General features: G+C 46.4%; 1 protein-coding gene across 1 annotated transcript in view; it reads right to left on the bottom strand.

The window, feature by feature from the left end:
* The window catches only part of TRIO (trio Rho guanine nucleotide exchange factor), a gene marked incomplete at both ends in the record, with an annotated part of 341,738 nt that overhangs the window by 37,026 nt on the left and 290,620 nt on the right, over positions 1–14,092 (bottom strand). The window contains 2 exons of the mRNA XM_080704883.1: positions 1,766–1,936; positions 4,152–4,444. Coding sequence (XP_080561009.1) covers positions 1,766–1,936; positions 4,152–4,444 — 464 coding nt within the window. The remainder of the gene's footprint in view (positions 1–1,765; positions 1,937–4,151; positions 4,445–14,092) is intronic.

Genomic DNA, 14,092 nt, shown 5'->3' with positions numbered 1-14,092 from the left:
AACGGACACCGAACACAAATCAACATAATGCTGCAGTGAGAGTTTACGAAAAAGAGAAAACAGAACAAAAAAAAAAAAAATTAGTCACAAGATAATATACTGTCTGGGAACATCACTACAGATTTCTGTAAATGAAGAATCTCTTATTGATAATATCCTGAGAGATAGCAGTAAACGATACGTGATTCTAGGGAATAGAAGAATATAGTGCGACTTTGCAATTACGGGGGCAGAGACTATCTTATTTATTATTTATTTATTTATTTATTTATTTATTTGTGGTATTGGGGATAAAACACAGGGACATTCTACCTCTGAGCTACACCCCTAACCATATTTTTTATTCTTTATTTTGAAACAGGGTTTCACTGAGTTGCAAAGGGCCTCACTAAGTAGTAGCCGAGGCTGTCCGAGAACCATGATCCTCCTGTCTCAGCCTCCCAAATGCTGGGATTACAAGCGTGCGCCACCACGCCCGGCTCAGGGGACTGATTTGGTGAATCCGTTAAACAACGTCTGGCTGCTCACTATTTGAATAACCATTCAGACTTTAGGAATTTAACAAACGGCATAGCTCAGAGAGTCACAAAATTGCTTAGAAATGATCAGAAAACCCACACGGCACTCATTTCCTGGCTAGTGACTGAAGGCCCTGCGGCCGAGCGTCTCGATGACCTCAGACGCACTCCAATCTCTAAGGACCCAAATGCAGGCTAAGACCTGTAGCTCCCAGCCCCACAGCTGCCTCGGACTGCATGCAAAAAGGGACGGGAAGTAGATCTCTACAAAGAAAGGGTGGGAAAAGGTCTGCTTTGAGTGAAGACCACAGCGTGGCTGGATGTGGCCTCTTAAGTGCCAGTCTCTGGCTGTGGCAGGTCCTCGGTCAAACACAGCAAAATTAACCCAGTGAGTAACTGTGTCAGGACTGAGGGGAGTCAGGGGAGGAGGATGGGAGAGAGAGAAAAACATGCTGAAAACATTCTCTGTTTTATTCAGACAACTGGTTACTGCCCAAATTAAAATCCAGTGATGACTTTGTGGCTTGTTTTCCCATGCCTGACAACTGCAAGGGGCTGCATGGGTCTGAGGGGCCAAGCTACATTTACAAGCTTGCCTTTTCCATGTCTTATTTTTAGGGTTCTACAACTGGGGTAGACAAAATAAGATTATGGAAGAACTAAAAAAAAAAAAAGACAAAAAAAACAAGAAAGAAAGAAAGAAAGAAAGAAAGAAAGAAAGAAAGAAAGAAAGAAAAATATCTGTGTGGCTTAAAGCCTCTATATACACCCAAAGAGGAGACTCATGGTGCCCTCTGATTCCTGCCCTTTGGTAACTGTGCCCACGATCGGTGTACTGATTCTACAGACATGTTCTTCACGTTGGAAAACACGACACAACCTTATTTTAAACTGGTAACTGTGAACAAGTGCATCTCACCGAGGAAGCTAAGATGGCCTCCTATCCAATGTGGTGCCACCCTCAGAAAGCCTGCGTGGGGGTTTTCTCTCTTTGTGCTCTCAGGGACTCTGGTTAATTTATGAAGAAATTTGAAAATTAAAAGCAGCAGTCCCCGAAGCATCGTTGAGATGCACTAGCTGGACCTATTTAGACGTGTCAACCAATGGCCATGGCGGCTCAGGGCTTATTCTAATGGGGGTGCCAGTCACTTTTGGAGAGCGCACCGTGGTCCCTAGTTCCTGAGAAGGCTGGCACAGAGTGGCTATGGAGGGCCCGTCCTGGGCACGGAGCACGGGGTCCCCTTTACCTTGTCGTCCTGCGAGTCCGGCTGAAGAAGGCTGTGCTGCTGGATGGCCATGGGCGGGGGGAGCGGCACCGCGTCGGCCCCCTCTTCCCCTTCTTCTTCTCCACAGCTTTGCATCCCCGAGGAGGAGGACTTGGACAGCGTGCCGCTGCTGAGGCCTTCGTTCCGGCCTCTCTGAAACCGAGTAACATATGGTCGTTAGAGCCTAGGCTGCGACTACCAGACACTGGGGCCTACAGGGTCAGTGAGCAAAGCCTAGGGGAAGGGCAGAGACCCGGAACGGGTGCTCAGTGACCTCAGTGGTGACATCAGTGCCTTGCTGCGATCCAGCGGCTCTGCCAGTCTGCAAGAGAGAAGGGCCATGAACATGCCGTCCGAAGGGACTGTGACGTTATCCGTTAGGGTCCTGACTCACTCGGCCTCAAGAGGACAATTTAAAAAAAGTTATCACAGCTGGGTGCGGCGGTACATGCTTGTAATCCCAAATACTTGGGAGGTGTGAGACAGGAGGACTGCAGATTCGTGGCCCGCCTCAGCAACTTAGTGAGACCCTGTTGCAAAATAAAGAGTAAAACAGGGCCGGGAGTGTGGCTTGGAGGTGGAATGCCCTTGAGTTCAATCTACCGTGACACACACAGTTCGCAAGTCAGAGCCACAGCCCCCGTGCTGATTCAGCTCAGCCTCATCGATTTCATTTTTGGGACCTTGTAAAATTCACTGAAATAATAAGAGCATAAAGAAAAATACAATCCAAGTGTGTGTGTGTGTGTGTGTGTGTGTGTGTGTGTGTGTGTGTGTGTGAGAGAGAGAGAGAGAGAGAGAGAGAGAGAGAGAGAGAGAGAGAGAGTGTCAGTCAGTTAGTTAGTTACTGGGGATTGAATCTAGGGGCGTTCTACCTCTGAGCTTTACCTTACCTGTGATCATACGGTCTCAGTCTCCTAAGTAGTGGGGTTTGGGCATATGCCACCAGGAGCGTTTTACCTCTGAGCTACACACCCAGCCCTACTTTATTTCCATTTTTTTTTTTTTTTTGCGGGTCTGGGGATGGAACCCAGGGGCATTTGACCTCCGAGCCACATCCCCTGCCCTATATATATTTTTAATTCTTTATTTTGAAACAGGGTCTCACTGTGTTGCAGAGGGCCTCGCTAAGTAGCTGAGGCTGTCCGCGAACCGCGATCCTCCGGTTTCGGCCCTCCACATGCTGGGATTACAAGCGTGCGCCACCACGCCCGGCTTATTTCCATATTTTGAAACAGGGTCTTCCTAGGTTGCGGAGGCTGTTCTTAAACCTATAATCCTCCCATCAATTTTTCCAAGCACTGGGATTATAGGCAAGTGCCACCGTGCTCGGCTTTCCAAGATGCTTTTTAAGAATATTTATCACATTCTTTTTTCCTCTATTCTTGTTTTTTTTTTTTTTAATTTCTATATAAACATTCAGTTTAGCTCTACTAAGAGGACAAATTGATTGACTGATTGATCTTTTTTATGATCAAACTCAGCTACCACTAAGCTACATCCTCAGTTCTTTAAAATTTTAATTGTATTTTGAGACCAGCCCTCACTCAGTTGCCAAGGCTGGCCTTGAACTTGTGATCCTCCTGCCTCAGCCTCCCAAGCGCTGGGACCGTAGGCGTGTGCCACCCTGCCCGGTCAAGAGGGCCTAGATTTATACAGCAATACGGAAGTACACGATGGACCACCTGTTCCAGCAAAAACCCTTGGCAGAAATATTCCCGGGAAAAGAACAGCAGAAAACACATCTGATCAACAAAAAGAATCAAATCCAGATCTGTGCCTCTTTCTTTTCCTTTCTGAGCCTGTGTAGAACTGGTGAGTCTGTGTTAAAACTGTGGCCCCCTCGCCAACACCTCTAGTGCTAAAGGCTGCCTGGGATCACACAGGGATTGTTTCCTGCAGTGAAATTGAAAGCCCCCCAGAAAAAAGGAAATAAAAAAACTTCCTGGCTGGCCTACGTCCACTTCTATTTGGTAACATGGGAATAACCCTGTCTCTACTATTTGGACAGTGAAGGAGATTAATTAGGTTCTTTTTTCAATTTAGGACAAGATATGAGTAAAATACTGGGGGAAAACAATTTGAATTGAATTGATCTAAATCCTCCACAGGTCCTTCCAAGTTTAAAAGTGGAGCTTTCTCTGCAGAGAGCAGGGGGGGGGTGCTGACCCCAAGGACTGTGCACACATTCGGCTGTTCCAACCATCTGTCTAACCTAACATCCCAGTAAATGGGGTTATGTGACACTGGTGCATTGGGGTAAATCCAATTAGCTTATCAAATGACAAGCAAACTACTTCTAACTTGAAACGTTGGGAGGGCTTTCAGGATGTGCATGGTGTGGTCACGGGTGGCTGTGCAGACCCACCTCTTCGACCGTCTCGTCCTGCGGGGTGGCCGCGCTGTCATCGGAGTCCTTCTGTGAGCCGGCGTCGGCGCTCTTGCGGACCTCCCTGCTCTTCTTGTGCTTGTGGGCCAGCTTCTTCACGTGCCCGTCAGCCTTGCCGCTGCTGAGCCGCCGCACCGGGCTGGTGAGCCACTTGCGCAGGGTATTGCCCGGCCGCTTGGGGCCCGGTGAGCTCTGGGCCCCGATCATGTGGGGCTGAAGCGAGGCCACGGAGGCAGGGGGACTGGCATCGTTGCTGGAGACGGAAAGCGAGTCTGAGGGAGTAAGAGGGAAGGAGAAAGTTTTACTGAACATGGTACATATCCCCTGGGGCTGAGGTCTGTGCTGATTGGCTGGTGTGCGTTAGCCCCCTAGCTGTTCAGAAGCTCGGGTAGGCTGTGGAGGCACAGCCTGTTGGCTTTACCTAAAAGAGAGAAATGGATAACAGGCTGATCCTTCACATGCATGGTCTTTTACTTCTTGAAGGGTCACCAAACAAATTTTTCTAGAGACGATCTCTCTCAAGATATGCTGACCCCTCTTAAAGTAACTTCAATTCTGAAGATGAGTATCACGGCATCAATTGCTTAAAAAAAAAAAAGTCATCAATTGCTTAAAATATCACTGACACTGGAGGGAAGATGTTTAAAATTATTTTCAAAAATAGTGAAAACCAAGAAAGAAGAATTTAAAGAAAAAAAATTTAAAGATTTTAGCTAGAGTAACTGACATATTTGTAAAATAATCCTGTCAAAGAAATCTATCAGTTTGACTACCAGTGAATACAGTATAACTGTATAATCACATATCTAAGAGACGAGAGAGATGTGCTCTGGTCAGGCTGTGACCAAGAGTGTCCATCTGGGAAGGCCAGTGTCCAGGCCAGGGGCGTGACAGGGACAAGGGTCTGCAGCCAAGCCAGAGGCACGCTCTGCACTGCGACCTCAATCTTATTCCACACGTTTGAGTAAATCAGCAGCAATTAACAAAAACAATAACACATTTTCAAGCCAGAAGGAGGTGGGGGCTCTCGTCAGGCAACCCAAGTTGTGCAGAAAACATATCCAAGTCAAGCTTCTCACTGGACTTCAAACATGACATACAGTCACCTCTGGGTTGATGATTTTTCAAGAGAAAAATATCTTTTTGGATTAAGATAACGGTGGACAGTCAGCAGCTCTGTGGAGTAGGGAGAGGCGCTACTTTACAGCTTGAAAGCACTGACCGTGGACCTGCGGCCCCTTCTACGGGACGCAAGGGCTCCGTACAGCAATGTCCAGGAAAATGCTGTTCTTTAAGAAACAGATGTGTACGAATGGCCATCGTTCACTGTGTTTGTTATTCTCTCAAATCTTTGAAGTCTTAAAGATATATTAAACTCATCTTTGAAAACATTCTCTTATACATACACCTGTATTAGCGGTATTTACCTCAGGGCTCCCGAGAAAAGCAGAAGTGCGAATCCCTGCCGACCCTGTGATTACAGACAGAGCTGGCAGGAGAAGCAGCCTCCACTCAGGCTCCACACACTTGCAGACAACCAGTGCCCATCTGATTACTGTGCCGTGCTCCCTCGCCCAAGACACAGGCGGTGAAGGGCAGAATCTTCCACAGAGTAAGTGACGCGTTTTTCAGCAGCAGCAGCGGCACTTATTTTTAGAGATCTGGATTTTTCTTTTTTGGTGGTACTGGGGGTGGAACCCAGAGGCTTTCTACCTCTGGGCTATACTCCCAGACCTTTTTAATATTTTATTTGGAAACAGGGTCTAGCTAAGTTGCTGAGAGCCTCACTAAGTAGCTGAGGCTGGCTTCGAACCAGTGCGATCCTCCTGTCTCAGCCTCCCAAGCGCGGGAATTACAAGTGTGCGCCACCATGCCCGGCTAGATCTGGATTTTTCTTAGAGGCAGACTTTGGTTGAAAACTAATCAATATCTGTTAAGGAGTAATAACCACCTCCCTGTTTTTGTGTGTGTATGTATGTATGCATGCATGCATGTAATTTTCATACAAATCTTTAAATTTTACTCAAGTGAGAATTACTAAGAACATTTCCATATCGGCCAATTTTCCTTAGGTATGGTCCAGAAGAGGCAGGAGAAATGATATCGTGAAGCCCCCTCCCCATGTCTTCTCAGGAGTTTGCTCAGGGTAAAAGGGCGAAGGAGGGTGACACAGCCCAGCTCAGGACTCCGGGGGAAGTGACCATGAGAGGGACAAAGCGAGGAAGAGGACTTGGAGAATCCACACGCCAGGTGACACTTTATTTATCTAACATTTTTAAAAACACCAACACCATGCTGGCCACACACGGACATACTTCTCAACTGTCTACTGTGCTGTGACTCAGAGCCCAGTCTTGGGCATCTGCTGGACACAGATGTGTTACACCCAGTACCCTTGCCCACGGGACCACACGGTGCTCTCCGGCTCACATAACTATCATGTAGGCCAATTACAAACCCCATCGGCGGGGGAGAAGGGGGTGCAGGAGCAGGACCAAGGGAGCCTCGGGAGGAGGAATGCTGAAGGCAGCCTCTGAGGGAGCTGGGCCAGTGGCCCTCTTGTGCAAGTCAGAAGTAAGTCCCTCCCATAAGGGCGGGAGCTCACCTTCTCCACTGCCTGACACACGCCCAGGGCCTCACACTCTGCCCAGCATACAGGAGGTGGCTTTGAGTATTGAATGGACACACCAGAAACCACCAGCCCGAAGAAACAGCAAGCTGCCTCCCAGCCTGTATTTCAAAGACAGTTATTTCTTTGACATACGGGCAGTAAGCCGAATGACCGAACAGGACAGGGAGCTCTGCAGGTGGCAGAGGTAGGGGCTGGGAGACAACTGGGGTAGACTGCAATGTGAGGAGGCGTCACAAACCCCTGCTGTGCCTGAGATGAACTAGGAGAGGGGCAGAAAGAAGACCGAGGCCACTTACTGTAACCAAACGAAGTCAGGCGTGGCCACACCATTCATAAGAGAAGACTCGCACAGCAAAAGTAACGGGGGCCCACGCGAGCCAGGAGACCCACGGGTTTGTTGTAACTATGTGCTCTGCTGTGGCAGGCTTCCTGCCATATCCTCCGGGCTTAGTAAGTGCATGTCGAATAATGACAAGCAGGTGAGCGAACGCGCCAGCTACCGGCTATTTCTCTGTGGCTCTTTCCGCAGTCAAGCATACCAACTGACACCCTGAAGCCAACGACTGCGGCCCGTGGCATCTGGAGTTGCTGGCACATCCTGATGGGTTTAGTGGTGAACTACAAGTTCGTCTCATTTTGGTCAAGTTTATGAGTGTGTGAACTGTTTGCTTCCCGGGCGACAATTCAGAGTAGATCAAGGCCATCTCCGTGTGGCCCGGCGCTCACTGAGTGATGTTCTCACAGGCAGAGGCAGGCGAGGTGCCTGTGGACATCACCCAGCGGGGCGTGTGCTGCAGGGGCGGGAGTTCTGTCACTCGGACTCTTTGTTCCGGTCTCCCGTTTCTCTTGTTCATCTTTTGTCTGCCCCCAATGCCACGACCTTCTACGAAGAAAAAGAGTGCTACTTCAGTCCTGCTCTCTATGCCAATGCTAGACTTCTTGTCTGCAAGAATGCCTTCGTGGCTAGTTTGGGAGTGTGCTTGGTGGAGCCTCTGCCTCCAGGTGCAGGGGGATCCATGAGAGACCCAGGCCTCCTGGACTGGGTAGGGGCGTGTCCGGGCAGGGCCCTTCTGCTGGACAGCTGCGACCCAGCTGCACGCGGCATCTGTATGGGGCTAGAGGAAAACAGTGGAAACGGACCAGCTTTCTATACTGTAATGTGTATGGACAAATGTGGGATGGCTGAGGCGCCCTGGCCTCCTTGGTGCTACAGAACTCAGTACATTGCATTTATGTAAACCCGTGAGGACCCGGACAATGGGACTTAGGTTGTCACCACAGGCCTGGCGTGGTGTCTGGGAAATACTAAAAAGAGATGAACGAAATGACCTAGATGGATTACTTCCTTCTATTTCTGTTTTTAAAGTAACTTGCCTCTTATTAAGAGGACATGGTAAACTTATCATAAAGAGACAGCATCAGCCCATCAGTTACTTAAAAAGATGCTCAGGTGTGCACACTGTGATCTGCTTGAAGCCCCAGGACAGTAAACCAAAGAAAGCTTATTTTTAGAAGAGATTATATGCCACTGCTATCTACCCTTTGATTTTACACATTTGTCAGAACGGTGTGTAAATTAAGCATCTTTTCTTTAGGTTTAGGGTTACTGTATCCTTTTCCCTACTTTATGGAAGACTCTCATTAACTCTCTCAGTATCTTTAAAGTTCCTGGTTTGTGAGAAATTCCCATAATCAAAAGGAAAAAGCTCCACAAGAGTAGAAAAAAGCCAGATTCCTGATTTATAGCATGTAGGGGAACTTAAACAGGTTTTAGTTTTTAATTTTGAACAGACTCATAGACAATCCAGTACCTGACAGAAATAAAAATCTTTCCTTTTATGGTGTCTGGTGGTCCTGGGTCTGCGAAACCTCAAGAGAGACAGGCTCAGTTTTATAACATTTCATAAAGACTCAGATGGTTTGAGTATCAGTGCCATTTTATATTTCTTCTGTGAGCCTAAAAAGCCTAAGTACCATTATTACAAATTATAATGTAGAATATAAGATGGAACCGGAGTCAGAGGACAGCTAGTAAAGTTATGTAGGTTTTTTTTTTTTTTTTTTAAATGGCTCCGCAAGTATGACTCTTCTTTTACTCCAGAATAGCACACTTGTTTTTGGTTATACTTTTCTGCTGGGTGTTCAAGACCAAGTCGTTAGCTGAGTATGTACAGGGAAGTCTTCTGTGTCCAGTGCTGTTTCTGTGTGCTGGCCGGTCATCTGGCACCTGCAACTGAGGGCTGCCTCTCCCTGCAGTGGCAGGGGTCCTGGCGAAGCCTGCAATGCCAGCCACTCGAAGAGGTCAGACCTACGGAGTCCCAGCTCTCCTTTCTTCCCACTCTGGGACCGGAAATATAAATATTTATAAAATGTTTGCATTTAAGGGTCAGTCATGGCTTCTCAGGGTTAGTCTTAGGGACTCTGTGAGGCTTTTCCTCTACCAGTTATGCCATCTGCTAGGATGGGTCATGGTCTCGTTGACCACATGGCTTCCCTTGAAGCAGTGGGGACACTCCTCTCTCCACGACCCCTCTTTTCACAGACAATGTCCTGGTGACTTAGTCTCTGGGGTCTTCACGGTCTCTCTCCTTGGGAAGTTGGGTGACCTGCCAGAAGTTTCAGATTCCTTAGGAGTGCCAACACTCATTCCTTGGGTTCCATTTGGCCTTGGAGGGCTAGGGCCAACATTCTGGCTGTTGTCTCCTTGTCCATGTTAGTTTCTGACTGTTCTATAAATCCCCGTTGTTGAGCACCCAGGAGGAAAGCTTTACCAGTCCTTTTTAATGACCAGGGGTCAATATTATAGCCTTTCTGTTTTCTGTGTAATGACTATCAAAACACTGTTTAGGTTATTCTGTTAGAAGTTGTATATCTGTAATGTTGACAGGCAAAAATTACAAAGAAACACAAGGAAAAATAACTATTAGGGACAAAACAAATCCAGGTTCTATAATATTTCTGAAAAATTTTTTTTACATTACTGAAGATAGAACCCACGGGCATTCTACCTGTGAGCTACACTCCCAGCCCTATTTTTTATTCTTTATTTTGAAACAGGTTGTAAAGTAGCTGTGGCTGGCTGGAACCTGTGATCCTCCTGTCTCAGCCTCCCAGATGCTGGGATTACAAGCGTGCTCCACCGTGCCCAGATCAGTTCTGATAATATTTGATGATATGAACAAATCCTCATTTAGATCTGACTCTCTCTATGTGTATTATTATTGACCGGGTTTTTAATCAGAGCAGCACGATTTGGAATGCCAATGTTTAAGCACCTCTATTTTTGCTTAAAGATGGCCATAACACACAAATATAAAACTTAAAAAATCAGGTCACTATTGCCATTTGCACAAGGAAGGCCAAGCCCAGGTACCAACCAGTCACCACCCATCGATGTCGGGAACCTGAGGATCCTGAGGAAGTCCAGACCCCTGCCCCTATTGTGTGTCCCTACCCATCCCCCTCGGGGGGATCCCCTATAAAATAAGAACGGTAAAGATCCCAAAACACTCGCTCCCTTTTGAGATGGCCAAATTCTCCCTTGAAAGTGTACCTCCCACTTTCCTAAACAAACCTCTATCTCTGGGAAAAAAATCTTATTTCTTCTGATTTTGAAGTAAGCCTCCAATAAATGGCTTCTTTGCTGAAGCCAAAATTCACACAAGATCCATGCTAGATTTCTAGATTTCTTCTTAAAATTAGGAACAGAAAAGAAAGAAGAAGCCAAAGAAAAGGGGGGAAGCCCAAGTCCTGATCTCCGGCCTGCACAGGAAAGAGTTCCACCCCAGGGTGCAGGAGAAGAGAAATTGCTTTCTATTCCCAGTCTGTAAGTTTGGACATCTGCGATTAATAAAAGCACTTTTTTTCCTTATAAAAAAAAGAAAAGAAAAAGGACCCTATCCCGCTAAGGAGGATCACATTTCATTTTAACTCTCTCCTCGTTTCTCCATGGCAGAAAGTGAGTATTCCAGGGTGACCCTGGGGCCGCTGTACGGCAGTAACTGAATGAAGGACTCCAGTCCTCAATCTGGAAATTTCACCCAAATCTGCACCGCTTTGGTTTCACAGTGTCAGCAGCACAAGAAGGTAGAGATCTGTGGTGCTCGGTCCGTACTGTGTTTGGGGGTTGAAGCCTGGTCCCCAGGCAGGGATCCTGCCAGTACTCGCCGAGCGGGCCTTTTACAGAAGAATGGCAGGCAAGCCCAGGACTGGGTTCCAATCTGGCCTTCACGTGCTGGGTGCAAGTATCTTGTAAAGCAACACGCTTCTTTTCCTTCACTTTCTTGATGTGTGCAATCATCGTGATTTCCTGGCCGTACTCGGCTGCTGGGGAGTGGGGGAAGGTACAGGCTTTGGTCAACTTACAGCCTAATGCTGAGATAATTTTTGCATAGAAAAAAAGTTGCCAACAGCAAAGTAGGACCAAGTAGCGCAGTGAAATGAATAAGGACAAGTATTCCCAGGCCCAGATTGGGAGGAGAGGACAGCCGGGCCCCACAGGCCTGCCTCCCTGGGTGGCTGGCGCTGCAGGCCTCTCTGGGGACGCCCACTGCAATGCCAGAGGAGAGGCCAGGCCCGGACACACAGAAACACTGGCCACAAGGAGATTTGCCAGGACACATCTGTTTCACATTTCAAACTCCGCTTCATGCAATGGCCCCAAGCAATTGTAGTTTTTATTTTTATTAATTAATTTTTGTGGTACTAGGGATTGAACCTAGGGGCATTCTACATCAGAACTACAATCCCAGGTTTTTTTTTTTTTTGGTGATAGAACTACAGAACTCAGGGGCATTCTATCTCCAAGCGATACCCCAGCACTTTTTAAGTTTTGTTTTGAAACCGGGTCTCATTAGGTTGCTGAGAGTTTCCATAAGTTGCTAAGACTGGCCTTGAACTGGTCTTGACCCTCTTGTTTTAGCTTCCAAAGTACTGGGGTTACAGGTGTACACCATAGTGCCCAGCTTACCCCAGTCTTTTTTATTTTTTGTTTTTGAAACAGGGTCTTGTTAGGTTGCTGAGAGTTTCAGTATATTGCTGAGAGTGTCAATATATTGCTAAGTCTGGCCTCAAACCTGGAATTCTCTTATCTCAGTCTCCCAGGTGCAGGGATTACAGGCAAGTGCCACCACACCTCGCTAGCTAGTTAGTTTTAGAGAAAGTTATCCCCATCTTTGTGTCCACTGTGGGTGTTCAAAAAAATGTGTCCAATGAATAATTCAATGATGTCTTGATAAAAACTCTAACCAGGATAAACATAACTCACAGACAAATGCCCAAAGCAAAGGCTTAATTTCCAGTTTTAGTTGTAAGGACTCAAATATCTGTTAAGCAGTTATTGCTGTGTGCTCATGAAAGATAATCTAAGGACACATGGAACAGCTGATTCTAAAATCTGAAGGTAATTCCATTAGACTTTTTGAGAACAGACTAGGTAAGTTTTAATCAGGTATACCTGGCCTGTGGCAGTTTCTCAAACATCTGTCTTATTAAGAATTAAATGCAGCAAGTTAGTTTTTATTCAGGAAGCTCTTCTACCATATAAAAGAGGCAGTAATATACATGTGGAGATCCAGGTTGTAAATTACTAATGAAGGAAAATACAAGTTTGTGTATGACTGCTGGCTGAATTGCTTCAAATATTTTCAGGAAGTGACTGTCATTGCCATACTCATCAAATGGAATTTTAATTCCTTGTTTTTGGAATAAAGGTAGCATTTTTTTTTAAAATCCACTCTCAGGTCACAAAAAAAGTGAGCTAATCCGGAAGCCATTCCTCCAGTTGCGTCTTTTAGGGACCACATCTTATTTTCATTCTACACAAATGATTATCACCATCTCACAGGCCATGGATCTCAAGATGATGGTGGGTGAGACAAGCAGAGGCATCACTTGGGAAATATCAGTAATGAAGAAGAAATTGCCCTGCCCAGATATGGTTATACATTTGGTGGTTCAGAATATAAAATCAAGGATTTTTATAACATTTCTCCATAATTGAAATCTATATTCTACTTGTGAATAAGTGTCTGAAAACTTCTTGGCTGATTCCTATTTCTCATGCTGGCTCCTGGCCCTTCCACGTGTCCACTCATCTTCTGTCTCTGAACACCGTTGAAGTCTTACTCTGCCCCAGCACGAGGACCCTTTAGGGTGGACCACCAGCCATGGGGCAGAACCAGCATCCACCGAGTCCCCTGCTTCTCTGCACACTGGACCAAGTTCCCAGGCTTTGCTCTGGGCTGGAACTATCATGCTGATTTCATGTCAGCACAGGAAATAATCTTTCAAAAAGCCAGGAGCTGCGGAGAGGCACCAAACACAAGTCTGCAGAATGGTAATGACTCAAAGCGTGGCGAGAGAATATGAAAGCATGTTTTACAGACTTTACAGTTTGGTGGGAAGGGAGTTCTTACTGCAAAAACTATGAACTCTGTATCTGCTTTCAAATAGGAACTGAGCATAAAAAACAAAAGGAGCAAGATAAAATTCTTATAAAATAAATAATCCCTAGATTCAACCAGAGGCCCCGCACAGACTCTCCAGGCTCACGCTGTAATGAAGAACACATGGTCTCCGCTGCCTGAGAAAATGCACATAAAGAACAGTCGCTCCCTCGCAGCCCCCTCCCACACGTTCACACGGGAGGGGTCACCAGCAGCCCCCCACCTCCGTGATCTCTGAATGCCACAACACAATGTGGCCACAGGCATCAATTAAAACCAACTCAGTGAAAAAACTGCACTGCCTCTTTCTTTGTGAAGACTAAAAGCAAGAACACGTGTGTGCACACCCTTGCAGACACACACACACACACACACACACACACACACACACACACACACACACACAGAGTTTGTGCTCTACTCTTAGCAAGCCAAGTCACGCAGAGAGAGTAGCCTCCTCAATACCCAACAGGAGGAATAGTACAGACTCAAAGCCTGCCGTATCCTCCTATCCAAACAGGACGTGCACCAAAGTCACTTGTGCGTGTGTGCTCTTTGGACTCAGAATCTCTAAACGCTATGATTCCTAGTGTCCTGAAAACACTTAGGACATGACATAAGCGCTAGAATACTGGGCTATGCCAACAAATGCCACACAGCCAGCATCTTTCTTCCACGGGGGAGGCTAACTTTCATGAGACCATTTCATTTTAAAAGATCATTCTGTTTCCATTGCTACAATTTCCAATACAGAATGTGAAGACACTATACAAAAATTAGACAGATGGCACGATCCTTTATGAACAGGATCTCACATATCGCCAAAGTAAGACTTTAAAAAT

This window comes from Muscardinus avellanarius (genome assembly GCF_963383645.1).
Source record: "Muscardinus avellanarius genome assembly, chromosome: 1".
NCBI lineage: Eukaryota > Metazoa > Chordata > Mammalia > Rodentia > Gliridae > Muscardinus > Muscardinus avellanarius.
This window is presented reverse-complemented; position numbering and strand designations above follow the sequence as displayed.